The sequence below is a fragment of the Pseudophryne corroboree genome, chromosome 1 (assembly GCF_028390025.1).
Source record: "Pseudophryne corroboree isolate aPseCor3 chromosome 1, aPseCor3.hap2, whole genome shotgun sequence".
NCBI classification, from domain to species: domain Eukaryota; kingdom Metazoa; phylum Chordata; class Amphibia; order Anura; family Myobatrachidae; genus Pseudophryne; species Pseudophryne corroboree.
Window position 1 is genome coordinate 1156932543 of NC_086444.1, and position 14893 is coordinate 1156947435.

The 14893-nt window shown below is 47.1% G+C and overlaps 1 protein-coding gene across 2 annotated transcripts in view; it reads left to right on the plus strand.

Annotated features, from left to right (window-relative positions):
* Positions 1 to 14893, plus strand: part of SLBP (stem-loop histone mRNA binding protein) — a 58203-nt gene that overhangs the window by 37664 nt on the left and 5646 nt on the right. The window contains exons 4-8 of one of the 2 annotated variants that reach the window (XM_063924856.1): positions 2807 to 2914; positions 3695 to 3757; positions 4257 to 4388; positions 5385 to 5531; positions 11868 to 11916. In XM_063924856.1, the coding sequence (XP_063780926.1) occupies positions 2807 to 2914; positions 3695 to 3757; positions 4257 to 4388; positions 5385 to 5531; positions 11868 to 11916 (499 nt within the window). The remainder of the gene's footprint in view (positions 1 to 2806; positions 2915 to 3694; positions 3758 to 4256; positions 4389 to 5384; positions 5532 to 11867; positions 11917 to 14893) is intronic. The other variant, XM_063924858.1, reaches the window with a different exon arrangement.

Consider the following 14893-nt stretch of genomic DNA (forward strand, 5'->3'; position numbering starts at 1 on the left):
ATTAGTGCAAAAGCCACGCACACTAGCGGTACATTGGTGTATTCGCCTATTAGGAACAATGATGTGTTTTCAAAGCGCTTTAGTTCGCCGGGTTTCACTCGCGTTTCCCACAGGGGGGCGAGGGTGTCTATACTCTGGGCGAGAGTCTCAGAGGTTGAGGAGTTGTAGTTAAAAAGGTCAGCGACAGGGGTTCTAAAACGGATCACGACAGATTGCTGTCTATAAATGTCCTGGAACTCCGTGCAATTTACAATGCACTACATGCTTCGCTTTCAGTCTGTCCAAGTGCAGTCAGACAACGCAACGGGAGTTGCATACACAACATCCAGGGAGGACCGAGAAGCCGCATGGCAATGCGGGAGGTAGCTCGAATCCTCAATTGCCCAGAATACCACAAGGTGATATTGTCGACGGGGTTCATTCCGGGAGTGGACATCTGTTAGACAGATGATCTTAGCCGTCGGGATTTTCATCCAGAAAACTGGGCATTAAATCCAGAGGTGTTTCACATGTGGGTCCACAGGTGGGGTTACCTTCAGGTGTACATGATGGCATCTCGCCACAATTACAAACGCTCAGTATGTGTACAGAACGACAGATCACAAGGGCAGTGGCGGTGGAGGCTCTCACATTCGCGTGGTCGTACAGCCTCGTGTATCTGGGTCCACCGTTTTCCGCTGCTCTCTCCGTTGCTAAAACGGATCATAAGACAGTTCGTCACAGTCATACTAGTGATATCTCATGGGTTTCGGAGAGCTTGCTTCTCGAATCTCCAAGGAGTACTCGCACACGATCCTTGCCCGCTCATACTACGTCCAACCTGTTACAACAGGGACCGTTCTTTTACCCCTATTTACCTATGTACCGCGGCTGCGGTTGACGGGGTGGTGGTTGAGACCGCCCTCTTAAGAAAAGAGATAGGGCATTACAGTATCGGTTATACCAACCATGTTACGAGCTAGGAAGCCGGTTACGGCAGCTCATTATTACAGAATTTGGTGTGCCTATATAGGTTGGTGTGAAGCTCGGAAGTTTCCGACATCATCTTTCAAGTTACCCGTATTCTGTTATTTTACAGACGGGGTGGGATGGAGAACTGCGTTTATCTACACTGAGGGTGCAGGTATCTGTGTTGTCAATTTATTTTCAAAGACGTTTGACTCTATTGCGTCGGTACACACCTTTCTACAAGGTGTCATCAGAGTGCAGCCTCCATTTATCCCACCTACGGAGCCATGCGACTTGAAGCTGGGTTCAGATTTCTTACAGTTTTCATATTTTGAACCCTTACAACAAATGGGGATTAAGTTTCTCACTTGGAAAACGTTTTTTTTTTCTTCTAGCCTTAGCTTCGGCAAGGGTTTTGTTTTCAAATTTGGGTGCCTTGTATTCCAAGCCACCGTATTTGGGTTTCCTCATGACGGAGCGGAACTTCGGACGAATTCCGATTTCTTATTTTTCACATCAATAAACCAATAGTGTTTCCTGTGTTGACAGCACATTCTAGAATTCTGAATGTGGTATGCGCATTACGCGTTTATATGTCCCGAACGTCTACAGTTCGTAATACGGATACGTTGTTTGTTCTCCATGATGCTGCCAACTGGGGTTAGCCAGTTTCTCAGCAGACATTATCCAGTTGGATAAAACGGACTACACGTCAGGCTTACCTTAAGGCTAAGTTACAGTCGCCTACGTCAGTAATAGCTCATCCCACAGGTTCTGTGGGAATGTCAGGACCAGCTGGTCGTGGAGCTTCTACGTCGCAGCTACATAGTCTTCAGTGCACACGTTTGTGCGCGTTTACAAGTTTTGAAACGTTTGCGGCATCAGCATCTAGCTTTGGCCGCCTACTGTTACAGGTGTCAAACAGCTCTCCCGCCCACGAGGGAAGCTTTGGTACGTCCCAAGAGTACTCCAGTGACCCCTAGTGGATGAAAAAGAAAATAGGATTTTGGTACTTACCAGGTAAATCCTTTTCTTTGAATCCATAGGGGGCACTGGACGCCCACCCAGAGCAGTTTTACCTGGGTTGTATTAAGCTCAGAGGAGCTTATGGTACCACATTTTCACCGATTGGTTCAAATTATAAAGGTCTATCGGTTATGGTGTCAACTGTTTAGTTGACAGTAACGTTATGTGTCAACTTTGTTGTTGTCCGTTGTTATAGGAATTCTCCATTGTCAACCTCTCTATAGTTCCTGTTCGCTCAGTAAAAAACACTGAGGTCGTACACTGAGGTACTCTGGGATATGGAGGGGTGGAGAGTTCTAAATTTAAATATTCAGTGCCTTTGTTTCTGCTAAGCCGTCCATATCCCAAGAGTACTCCAGTGCCCCCTATGGATTCAAAGAAAAGGATTTACCTGGTAAGTACCAAAATCCTATTATCCCCCTGCCCCTCCCCCCAACCTACTGCTGACCTCTTCATGTGTGACTCCTGTATACTACATCCCTTGATGTGCCACTGTTGTCTTTAGTCAAGTGTATAGATTGTGTGAAGCAGAGGTTGGGGACAGTGGGAGAGCACTCCATTATATCTTCCTCTTCCACTGCTGTTAGACAGCGCAAGGCATTGTCAGTGCCCTTAGGGACTCTGCTTGGATACCCCAGTTTGTTCTGCAGTAAAGTCAGCACTATAGCTTGTAAATGTGAACAGCAATTTCTCAAGTGTCTTCATGATCGTGCTGCTTTTAGCAAATATAGCATGCATAATGTTTAAAACTGAAGCCAAAACAGGCTTTGCTGGAAAGCATGACAGAGATGGGGCATATTTTGCTGACCTCTTGGCATTCCTTTCCCACCAGCTTCACCACCCCAGAAAGCCACAAGCCAGTGTCCAGATGCAAAGACTGGGGTACTGCAGTGGAAGAGGAAGAGTCGCTGAAGGAAACAGTGGAAAAAGATCTGGCCAGGTATGACAGAGCTGAGTATTACACACACAGCTTGTCAATGCTGAAGTCTCAATGCTAGTTTATAGAATGTGTACAATGTAATGCATAGTCCCTCCTTCAATGGAGATTAGCCTAAAGTCTCACGGACATTAGGGTCCGTCTTGTCAGAAGTCTTTTAACACGAACTACCAGTATGTCTTTGTAAGGGAGCTAATGTGCACAGACAGTCAGACATACAAACCCTACACATTGGTCCCTGGTCAGTATTGAGGGAATGCACCAACTCCAGTCCCCAGGGAACCCTAACGGTGAATGATTGATGGCCCTTCTCACAGACTTACAAGTGAAGAGCCAAACAAAAAATTAGGTTGGGACTTAACTGGCGCTTGGATAGATCAGTTGTCTCCCCTGCAGAAGAATCCTCTTCAGGATGGAGTTGTACTCTGTAAATTTCACATAAATGGGGACAAATAATCATAGTGAAGTTCCATTTAATATAATACAACACAAGTGAAGAGGAATACAACGTTTGGCTTTTAAAATGTCAGCCAATGATCTGTGTGCCAGTAAGGAAATCTGGAAAACATGTTGGTGTTCCCTGAGTGCTGACAAACACTGCATAGATGCTAAATATTTAGTGGCATCAGCATTTTTGGCAAGGGTGATCACTGTCCTAAAGGACTCCAGGCGTGGTAATTACTGACACATTTTTAGATACGTGGGCTTTGAGGCCAATGTTTGGCCATCCTGTGTAATAGTACACAGCATCCTGGTGAGGCTTACATCTTTCCTGTGTTTCAGGTACAAGCGAAAGCTGCTAATTAATGACTTTGGTACAAGAGAAAGAAGAGGGTCCTCTGCAAGGTAAGTCTTGTGTCGTAATGTTTAGCAGTACGTTTCTTCAGGCTTTGCATCTTGTATTGATAGCCAGGGTTACATGCCTAAGCCAGGTATATCCGCTACAGGTAGTCCCTCTTGAATAGAGAATGGTTAAGATTCAGTGTAATGAGACTAAATTACTAGAATTGCTCTTTGTGCATGGTTACCCAGGCTATGCACTGCAGGAATTGCTGGGGTCAGGAACCCCTGTATCTGTGCTGGTTGCCATGTCTGTCTGTTGCCAGTGCTGTATTCCTGCGCATATACGGTCTGTTTATTCAAATAGACTGCTGCAGATATTAAAGCAATTGGGGCAGGGTTCCTGGTAGAAACGTGATGCACGGCAAGTTGCGTTCATAGGCTTAGCTTTAACATTCTGTTTAGTAAAGTACTACATGGGAACAGTAGTGCTGGGTGTGCAATATTGCCCCATTTAAAAGTGGCAGGTTAATGGATTTTGTTATCTGGTTGTGTATGCTTGCAGCTCTGATTCAAAAGACTCTTCTACTCATGGAGAAATGGAAACAGACCAGGAAGTTCTCACTAGAAGACAGAAGCAGATCAACTATGGAAAAAACACAAATGCATATGACCTATACCTGAAAGCTGTACCAAGGTAGGACCTGTGCATCTTAAGCTTATGTAACATTTGTCTCTAACGGAGAACAGGCATTGCATTAGATTTGGTCTAAGCATCCCTTTATCGTACAGAGGATTGTATTTGGCACATACTGTAGGTAACTGATTTCAATCGCAGAGCTTAGCCTGCTCACAAGTGGTGGAGGGGAAGCTTTGACACTGAGGCAATTCCAATGGGCAGTTTTGTTTTAATGGGGGGTTGACCTGCGATTTAGGCAAGTAATATATTTGCTTCTACTTTGTAATTATACTTTGTCATTTTGTAAGAGGTAAATAGTAGAGGTAGACATTCAATAGACATAAATACAAAGCTGTACATTTGTAAGACAATTAGGGCACGATTTAATTCAGTGACTGTTGAATAGCGCCGGGAATTAGTACCCAGCGCTATTCAATACGCCGCAATGTTAACTTGAAAAATGCCTGTTCTCCCAGATTAAACAGTGTTTTGTTAGAACGGACATTCTCCGATTTGAGAAGTGATAAAGCAGTGATAAGTGCAAGGTGATAATGCACCAGCCAATCAGCACCCTACTGTCAAGTTACATATTGGAGCTGATTGGGTGGTGCATTATCACCTTGCGCTTATTACGTGTGCCTGGCAGGATGCAGTTTTCTGCTCCATCCAAAGAAGAATTACGGATTTGTGTCACATGGTGCTGTATTGGAAAATGCCGGGAGCTAATTCCCAGCGCTATTCAACGGTCACTGAATTGAATCATGTCCTTAGACTGTTAAACAATCTGTATCAAGTCATTGAGACAGTGCAACATACAGGGTTCTCCAGTTCTGGTATTCCAGGAATGCTAAATCACTAGTAGGCTTGGTTATGTTCCAGACTACATCCCCTCCAGTCCAATGAGAATGTGTTGGTGCTCAGCAGAGGGCCGTTAGGATAAATGTTGGATTTGTTTTGGGTAGTAACAAAATGACTACTACTGTAACACTTATCTTTCTCCTCAAAACGTAACAGACACACAAGACAGCCAGGCGTTCATCCACGAACCCCCAATAAATTTAAGAAATACAGCCGCAGGTCATGGGACCAACAGATCAAGCTTTGGCGTATTAAGCTACATGCATGGGACCCTGTGGAGGAGGGGGATGACCTGCAGCCGTTGTAAGTACACTAGGTTATGTAGTCTGTATTAGATTGTAAACTTGCGAGCAGGGCCCTCCTACCTCTGACTGTTATTACCCAGTTTTGTTATAGCATTGTTTCCAATTGTAAAGCGCAACGGAATTTGCTGCGCTATATAAGAAACTGTCAAATAAATCCGCCATAATGTCTACAGAATACTACCAGGTGCGCTAATCACAGCCGCTAGACCTAAAATGGGACGATACAGAGACTTTGTAAATGTGTGTAGTTCATGAGCTAATCAGAATTGATGGTATTTCATTAAATTGGCTTATACATGTTAGATTTGCTGTCTAATCCCACAGCAGTAATCTGTGATAACAAATGGCCATGGTGCTGAAAATGTGTATTTCTCTATCGTCCTAAGTGGATGCTGGGGTTCCTGAAAGGACCATGGGGAATAGCGGCTCCGCAGGAGACAGGGCACAAAAAAGTAAAGCTTTACTAGGTCAGGTGGTGTGCACTGGCTCCTCCCCCTATGACCCTCCTCCAGACTCCAGTTAGATTTTGTGCCCGAACGAGAAGGGTGCAATCTAGGTGGCTCTCCTAAAGAGCTGCTTAGAGAAAGTTTAGTTTAGGTTTTTTTCTTTACAGTGAGTCCTGCTGGCAACAGGATCACTGCAACGTGGGACTTAGGGGGAAAGTAGTAAACTCACCTGCATGCAGAGTGGATTTGCTGCTTGGCTACTGGACACCATTAGCTCCAGAGGGATCGAACACAGGCCCAGCCGTGGAGTCCGGTCCCGGAGCCGCGCCGCCGACCCCCTTGCAGATGCTGAAGCGTGAAGAGGTCCGGAAACCGGCGGCTGAAGACTCCTCAGTCTTCATAAGGTAGCGCACAGCACTGCAGCTGTGCGCCATTTTCCTCTCAGCACACTTCACTGGGCAGTCACTGAGGGTGCAGAGCGCTGGGGGGGGGCGCTCTGAGAGGCAAATATAAACCTTATACAAGGCTAAAAATACCTCACATATAGCCCATAGGGGCTATATGGAGATATTTAACCCCTGCCTGACTGGAAAAATAGCGGGAGAAGAACCCGCCGAAAAAGGGGCGGGGCCTATCTCCTCAGCACACGGCGCCATTTTCTGTCACAGCTCCGCTGGTCAGAACGGCTCCCAGGTCTCTCCCCTGCACTGCACTACAGAAACAGGGTAAAACAGAGAGGGGGGGCACATTAATGGCTATATATATATATATTAAAGCAGCTATAAGGGAGCACTTAATATAAGGATATCCCTTGTATATATAGCGCTTTGTGGTGTGTGCTGGCAGACTCTCCCTCTGTCTCCCCAAAAGGGCTAGTGGGTCCTGTCTTCATTAGAGCATTCCCTGTGAGTTTGCGGTGTGTGTCGGTACGTGGTGTCGACATGTATGAGGACGATATTGGTGTGGAGGCGGAGCAATTGCCAAATATGCAGATGTCACCCCCCAGGGGGTCGACACCAGAATGGATGCCTTTATTTGTGGAATTACGTGATGGTTTATCTTCCCTTAAACAGTCAGTTGAGGACATGAGGCGGCCGGACAATCAATTAATGCCTGTCCAGGCGCCTCAAACACCGTCAGGGGCTGTAAAACGCCCTTTGCCTCAGTCGGTCGACACAGACCCAGACACGGGCACTGATTCCAGTGACGACGGTAGAAATTCAAACGTATTTTCCAGTAGGGCCACACGTTATATGATTTTGGCAATGAAGGAGACGTTACATTTAGCTGATACTACAGATACCGTAAAACAGGGTATTATGTATGGTGTGAAAAAACTACAAACAGTTTTTCCTGAATCAGAAGAATTAAATGACGTGTGTGATGAAGCGTGGGTTGCTCCTGATAAAAAGTTGATAATTTCAAAAAAGTTATTGGCATTATACCCTTTCCCGCCAGAGGTTAGGGCGCGCTGGGAAACACCCCCTAAGGTGGACAAGGCGCTCACACGCTTATCCAAACAAGTGGCGTTACCCTCTCCTGAGACGGCCGCACTTAAGGATCCATCAGATAGAAAGATGGAAGTTATTCAAAAGAATATATACACACATGCAGGTGTTATACTACGACCAGCTATAGCAACTGCCTGGATGTGCAGTGCTGGAGTAGTTTGGTCAGAATCCCTGATTGAAAATATTGATACCCTAGATAGGGACAATGTTTTACTGTCGTTAGAACAAATAAAGGATGCATTTATCTATATGCGTGATGCACAGAGGGATATTTGCACACTGGCATCTCGGGTGAGTGCTATGTCCATTTCAGCCAGAAGAGCCTTATGGACACGACAGTGGACAGGCGATGCGGATTCAAAACGTCACATGGAGGTTTTGCCGTATAAAGGGGAGGAGTTATTTGGAGTTGGTCTATCAGACTTGGTGGCCACGGCTACTGCCGGGAAATCCACTTTTTTACCTCAAGTCACTCCCCAACAGAGAAAGGCACCGACCTTTCAACCGCAGCCTTTTCGCTCCTACAAAAATAAGAGAGCAAAGGGCTTGTCGTACCTGCCACGAGGCAGAGGAAGAGGGAAGAGACACCAACAGGCAGCTCCTTCCCAGGAACAGAAGCCCTCCCCGGCTCCTGCAAAAACCTCAGCATGACGCTGGGGCCTCTCAAGCGGACTCGGGGACAGTGGGGGGCCGTCTCAAAAATTACAGCGCGCAGTGGGCTCACTCGCAGGTAGACCCCTGGATCCTGCAGATAATATCTCAGGGGTACAGGTTGGAATTAGAGACGGATCCTCCTCATCGTTTCCTGAAGTCTGCCTTACCAACCGTCTCTTCCGAAAGGGAGAGGGTGTTGGAAGCCATTCACAAGCTGTACGCTCAGCAGGTGATAGTCAAAGTACCCCTATTACAACAAGGAAAGGGGTATTATTCCACTCTATTTGTGGTACCGAAGCCGGATGGCTCGGTAAGGCCTATTCTAAATCTGAAGTCCTTGAACCTCTACATAAAAAAGTTCAAGTTCAAGATGGAGTCACTCAGAGCAGTGATAGCGAACCTGGAAGAAGGGGACTTTATGGTATCCTTGGACATCAAGGATGCGTATCTACACGTTCCGATTTACCCCCACACCAGGGGTACCTCAGGTTCATTGTTCAAAACTGTCACTATCAGTTTCAGACGCTGCCGTTCGGATTGTCCACGGCGCCTCGGGTCTTTACCAAGGTAATGGCCGAGATGATGATTCTTCTTCGAAGAAAAGGCGTATTAGTTATCCCATACTTGGACGATCTCCTAATAAGGGCAAGGTCCAGAGAACAGCTGGAGACAGCTTTAGCACTATCTCAAGAGGTGCTAAGACAACACGGGTGGATTCTGAATATTCCAAAATCCCATTTAATCCCGACAACTCGTCTGCTGTTCCTAGGTATGATTCTGGACACGGTTCAAAAAAAGGTTTTCCTTCCAGAGGAAAAAGCCAAGGAGTTATCCGATCTGGTCAGGAACCTCCTAAAACCAGGAAAAGTGTCAGTACATCAATGCACAAGAGTCCTGGGAAAAATGGTGGCTTCTTACGAAGCAATTCCATTCGGCAGATTCCATGCAAGAATATTCCAAAGGGATCTGTTGGACAAATGGTCAGGGTCGCATCTGCAGATGCACCTGCGAATAACCCTGTCACCAAAGACAAGGGTGTCACTTCTGTGGTGGTTGCAGAAGGCTCACCTATTAGAAGGCCGCAGATTCGGCATTCAGGATTGGATCCTGGTGACCACGGACGCCAGCCTGAGAGGCTGGGGAGCAGTCACACAAGGAAGAAACTTCCAGGGAGTATGGACGAGTCTGGAAAAGTCTCTTCACATAAACATTCTGGAACTAAGAGCAATCTACAATGCTCTAAGCCAGGCGGAACTTCTCCTGCAAGGAAAGCCGGTGTTGATTCAGTCGGACAACATCACGGCGGTCGCCCATGTAAACAGGCAGGGCGGCACAAGAAGCAGGAGTGCAATGGCAGAAGCTGCCAAGATTCTTCGCTGGGCGGAGAATCACGTGATAGCACTGTCAGCAGTGTTCATCCCGGGCGTGGACAACTGGGAAGCAGACTTCCTCAGCAGACACGATCTTCATCCGGGAGAGTGGGGTCTACATCCAGAAGTCTTCAACATGTTAATAGACCGTTGGGAAAGACCAATTGTAGACATGATGGCGTCTCGCCTCAACAAGAAACTGGACAAATATTGCGCCAGGTCAAGAGATCCACAGGCAATAGCTGTGGACGCACTGGTAACTCCTTGGGTGTACCAGTCAGTGTATGTGTTTCCTCCTCTGCCGCTCATACCAAAGGTATTGAAGATCATACGGCAAAGAAGAGTAAGAACAATACTAGTGGTTCCGGATTGGCCGAGAAGGACTTGGTATCCGGAACTTCAAGAGATGCTCACGGACGAACCGTGGCCTCTACCTCTGAGAAGGGACCTGCTACAGCAGGGTCCCTGTCTTTTTCAAGACTTACCGCGGCTGCGTTTGACGGCATGGCGGTTGAACGCCAGATCCTAAAAGGGAAAGGCATTCCAGAAGAAGTCATTCCTACCTTGATTAAGGCACGGAAGGAAGTCACCGTGAAACATTATCACCGCATTTGGCGAAAATATGTAGCGTGGTGCGAGGATCGGAGGGTTCCGACGGAGGAATTCCAACTGGGTCGTTTCCTACATTTCCTGCAATCAGGATTATCTATGGGTCTCAAATTGGGATCCATTAAGGTTCAAATTTCGGCCCTGTCAATATTCTTCCAAAAAGAATTGGCCTCTGTCCCTGAGGTCCAGACTTTTGTCAAGGGAGTACTGCATATACAGCCTCCTGTGGTGCCTCCGGTGGCACCGTGGGATCTAAATGTAGTTTTAGATTTCCTCAAATCCCATTGGTTTGAACCATTGAAAAAGGTGGATTTGAAATATCTCACATTGAAAGTGACTATGTTACTAGCCCTGGCCTCTGCCAGGAGAGTATCTGAATTGGCGGCTTTATCTTATAAAAGTCCTTATCTAATCTTCCATTCGGATAGGGCAGAACTGCGGACTCGTCCGCATTTTCTCCCTAAAGTGGTATCAGCATTTCATCTGAACCAACCTATTGTGGTGCCTGCGGCCACTAGCGACTTGGAGGACTCCAAGTTGTTGGACGTTGTCAGAGCCTTAAAAATATACATTGCAAGGACGGCTGGAGTCAGAAAATCTGACTCGCTGTTTATATTGTATGCACCCAACAAGTTGGGCGCACCTGCTTCTAAGCAGTCGATTGCTCGTTGGATTTGTAACACAATTCAACTTGCACATTCTGTGGCAGGCCTGCCACAGCCTAAAACTGTAAAAGCCCACTCCACAAGGAAGGTGGGCTCATCTTGGGCGGCTGCCCGAGGGGTCTCGGCATTACAACTCTGCCGAGCAGCTACGTGGTCGGGGGAGAACACGTTTGTAAAATTTTACAAATTTGATACCCTGGCAAAGGAGGACCTGGAGTTCTCTCATTCGGTGCTGCAGAGTCATCCGCACTCTCCCGCCCGTTTGGGAGCTTTGGTATAATCCCCATGGTCCTTTCAGGAACCCCAGCATCCACTTAGGACGATAGAGAAAATAAGAATTTACTTACCGATAATTCTATTTCTCGGAGTCCGTAGTGGATGCTGGGCGCCCATCCCAAGTGCGGATTATCTGCAATACTTGTACATAGTTATTGTTAACTAATTCGGGTTATTGTTAAGGAGCCATCTTTAAGAGGCCCTTTCTGTTGTCATACTGTTAACTGGGTTTAGATCACAAGTTGTACGGTGTGATTGGTGTGGCTGGTATGAGTCTTACCCGGGATTCAAAATGCCTCCCTTATTGTGTATGCTCGTCCGGGCACAGTACCTAACTGGAGTCTGGAGGAGGGTCATAGGGGGAGGAGCCAGTGCACACCACCTGACCTAGTAAAGCTTTACTTTTTTGTGCCCTGTCTCCTGCGGAGCCGCTATTCCCCATGGTCCTTTCAGGAACCCCAGCATCCACTACGGACTCCGAGAAATAGAATTATCGGTAAGTAAATTCTTATTTTCAGGTACTTTCCTTGGTAAACCATCACTTTGTAAAATGGCAAGAAAAATATTTTCTCCTTTATGTAATTGTAGTGGAGTCTTTCCTCTTAACCTGGCTTGCTAGTGAAGCCACGGTCATTGTAAAAGGGAAATGGTTACAAAGGGGTTAAATAAGACCAAGTAATACATTCTAAAAACTGGTAAATGTTTCGGTATGGAAAGTGAGCAGACAATGCGTTGTCCAGGCACGAAGTGGTTTGTCAGCAGCATACAGAGGCTACAATCTTACTTTTACTTTCCATTTACAGTACTGAAGACATGGTCTGCACAACTGAGGACACCACAGCGGAAGATCTTGTAAGTGGAATAATAAATGGAAGTGGACACTGTATGGCAGGTCCTCTTGTTCCCTGTTTTAGGTGCAATAGTCTTCTGCTAGTGGTCCGTCCTAATGCTGCTGGAGCATTTAGTTGGAAGGGTCTTGTGACTTAGAAAACAGCTGGTCTATTTTATATAATAGGCTTTTTTTTTATAGTAAATACACAGAGCAGGCCTGGCTGACCTGTGGTGTTCTAGCTGTTGTGAACTAAAAGTCCCAGCATGCCATGCCACAGTTTTGCTACTAGCTGATGTAAAAGTGGCAGGTCATGCTGGGATGTGTAGTTTCAAAAAAATCTGGAGTTCCACAGGCTTGGCCAGGCCTGCACTAGAGCAAGCAAATGACATAACTTGATAAACCCATATTTGGAGTGCCTGTGTTGCTGTAAACACCATGTTGCTGTAAACACCATTTCTCTATCGTCCTAGTGGATGCTGGGGTTCCTGAAAGGACCATGGGGAATAGCGGCTCCGCAGGAGACGGGGCACAAAAAGTAAAGCTTTTTCCGATCAGGTGGTGTGCACTGGCTCCTCCCCCCATGACCCTCCTCCAGACTCCAGTTAGATTTTTGTGCCCGGCCGAGAAGGGTGCAATCTAGGTGGCTCTCCTAAAGAGCTGCTTAGAGAAAGTTTAGCTAGGTTTTTTATTTTACAGTGATTCCTGCTGGCAACAGGATCACTGCAGCGAGGGACTGAGGGGAGAAGGAGTCAACTCACCTGCGTGCAGGATGGATTGGTTTCTTGGCTACTGGACATCAAGCTCCAGAGGGACGATCACAGGTACAGCCTGGATGGTCACCGGAGCCACGCCGCCGGCCCCCTTGCAGATGCTGAAATCAGAAGAGGTCCAGAATCGGCGGCTGAAGACTCCTGCAGTCTTCTAAAGGTAGCGCACAGCACTGCAGCTGTGCGCCATTTTCCTCTCAGCACACTTCACACGGCAGTCACTGAGGGTGCAGGGCGCTGGGAGGGGGGCGCCCTGGGAGGCAAATGAGTACCTATAAAGGCTAAAAATACCTCACATATAGCCCTAGAGGCTATATGGAGATATTTAACCCCTGCCTAATTTTTCTAAATAGCGGGAGACGAGCCCGCCGGAAAAGGGGCGGGGCCTATCTCCTCAGCACACGGCGCCATTTCCTCTCACAGCTCCGCTGGTCAGGACGGCTCCCAAGTCTCTCCCCTGCACTGCACTACAGAAACAGGGTAAAACAGAGAGGGGGGGGCACATTTATGGCGATATTTTGATATAACAAAGCAGCTATAAGGGAGCACTTATTATAAGGCTATCCCTGATATATATATAGCGCTTTTGGTGTGTGCTGGCAAACTCTCCCTCTGTCTCCCCAAAGGGCTAGTGGGTCCTGTCTTCGTTAGGAGCATTCCCTGTGTGTCTGCTGTGTGTCGGTACGTGTGTGTCGACATGTATGAGGACGATATTGGTGTGGAGGCGGAGCAATTGCCAAATATGAGGATGTCACCCCCTAGGGAGTCGACACCAGAATGGATGCCTTTATTTATGGAACTACGGGATAGTGTCAACACGCTAAAGCAGTCGTTTGACGACATGAGACGGCCGGACAATCAATTAGTGCCTGTCCAGGCGACTCAAACACCGTCAGGGGCTGTGAAACGCCCTTTGCCTCAGTCGGTCGACACAGACCCAGACACAGGCGATGACTCCAGTGGTGACGGTGACGAATCAACCGTATTTTCCAGTAGGGCCACACGTTATATGATTTTGGCAATGAAGGAGGCGTTACATTTAGCTGATACTACAGGTACCACTAAACAGGGTATTATGTGGGGTATGAAAAAACTACCTATAGTTTTTCCTGAATCAGAAGAAATAAATGACGTGTGTAATGAAGCGTGGGTTGCCCCTGATAAAAAGCTGATAATTTCAAAGAAATTATTGGCATTATACCCTTTCCCGCCAGAGGTTAGGGAGCGCTGGGAAACACCTCCTAGGGTGGACAAGGCGCTAACACGCTTATCTAAACAAGTGGCGTTACCCTCTCCTGAGACGGCCGCACTTAAAGATCCATCAGATAGGAGGATGGAAAATATCCAAAAAAGTATATACACACATGCAGGTGTTATACTACGACCAGCTGTAGCGACTGCCTGGATGGGCAGTGCGGGGGTAGTTTGGTCAGAATCCCTGATTGAAAATATTGATACCCTGGACAGGGACAATATTTTACTGTCGTTAGAACAAATAAAGGATGCATTTCTTTATATGCGTGATGCACAGAGGGATATATGCACACTGGCATCACGGGTAAGTGCTATGTCCATTTCGGCCAGAAGAGCTTTATGGACGCGACAGTGGACAGGCGATGCGGATTCAAAACGGCATATGGAAGTTTTGCCGTATAAAGGGGAGGAGTTATTTGGAGTCGGTCTATCAGATTTGGTGGCCACGGCTACAGCCGGGAAATCCACCTTTCTACCTCAAGTCACTCCCCAACAGAAAAAAGCACCGACTTTTCAACCGCAGCCCTTTCGTTCCTTTAAAAATAAGAGAGCAAAGGGCTATTCATATCTGCCACGAGGCAAAGGTCGAGGGAAGAGACAGCAACACGCAGCTCCTTCCCAGGATCAGAAGCCCTCCCCGGCTTCTACAAAAGCCTCAGCATGACGCTGGGGCTTCTCAAGCGGACTCGGGGACGGTGGGGGGTCGTCTCAAAAATTACAGCGCGCAGTGGGCTCACTCGCAAGTAGATCCCTGGATCCTGCAGATAATATCTCAGGGATACAGGTTGGAATTAGAGACAGATCCACCTCGCCGTTTCCTGAAGTCTGCTTTACCAACGTCCCCCTCCGAAAGGGAGACGGTTTTGGAAGCCATTCACAAGCTGTACTCTCAGCAGGTGATAGTCAAGGTACCTCTTCTGCAACAAGGGAAGGGGTATTATTCCACTCTTTTTGTGGTACCAAAGCCGGATGGCTC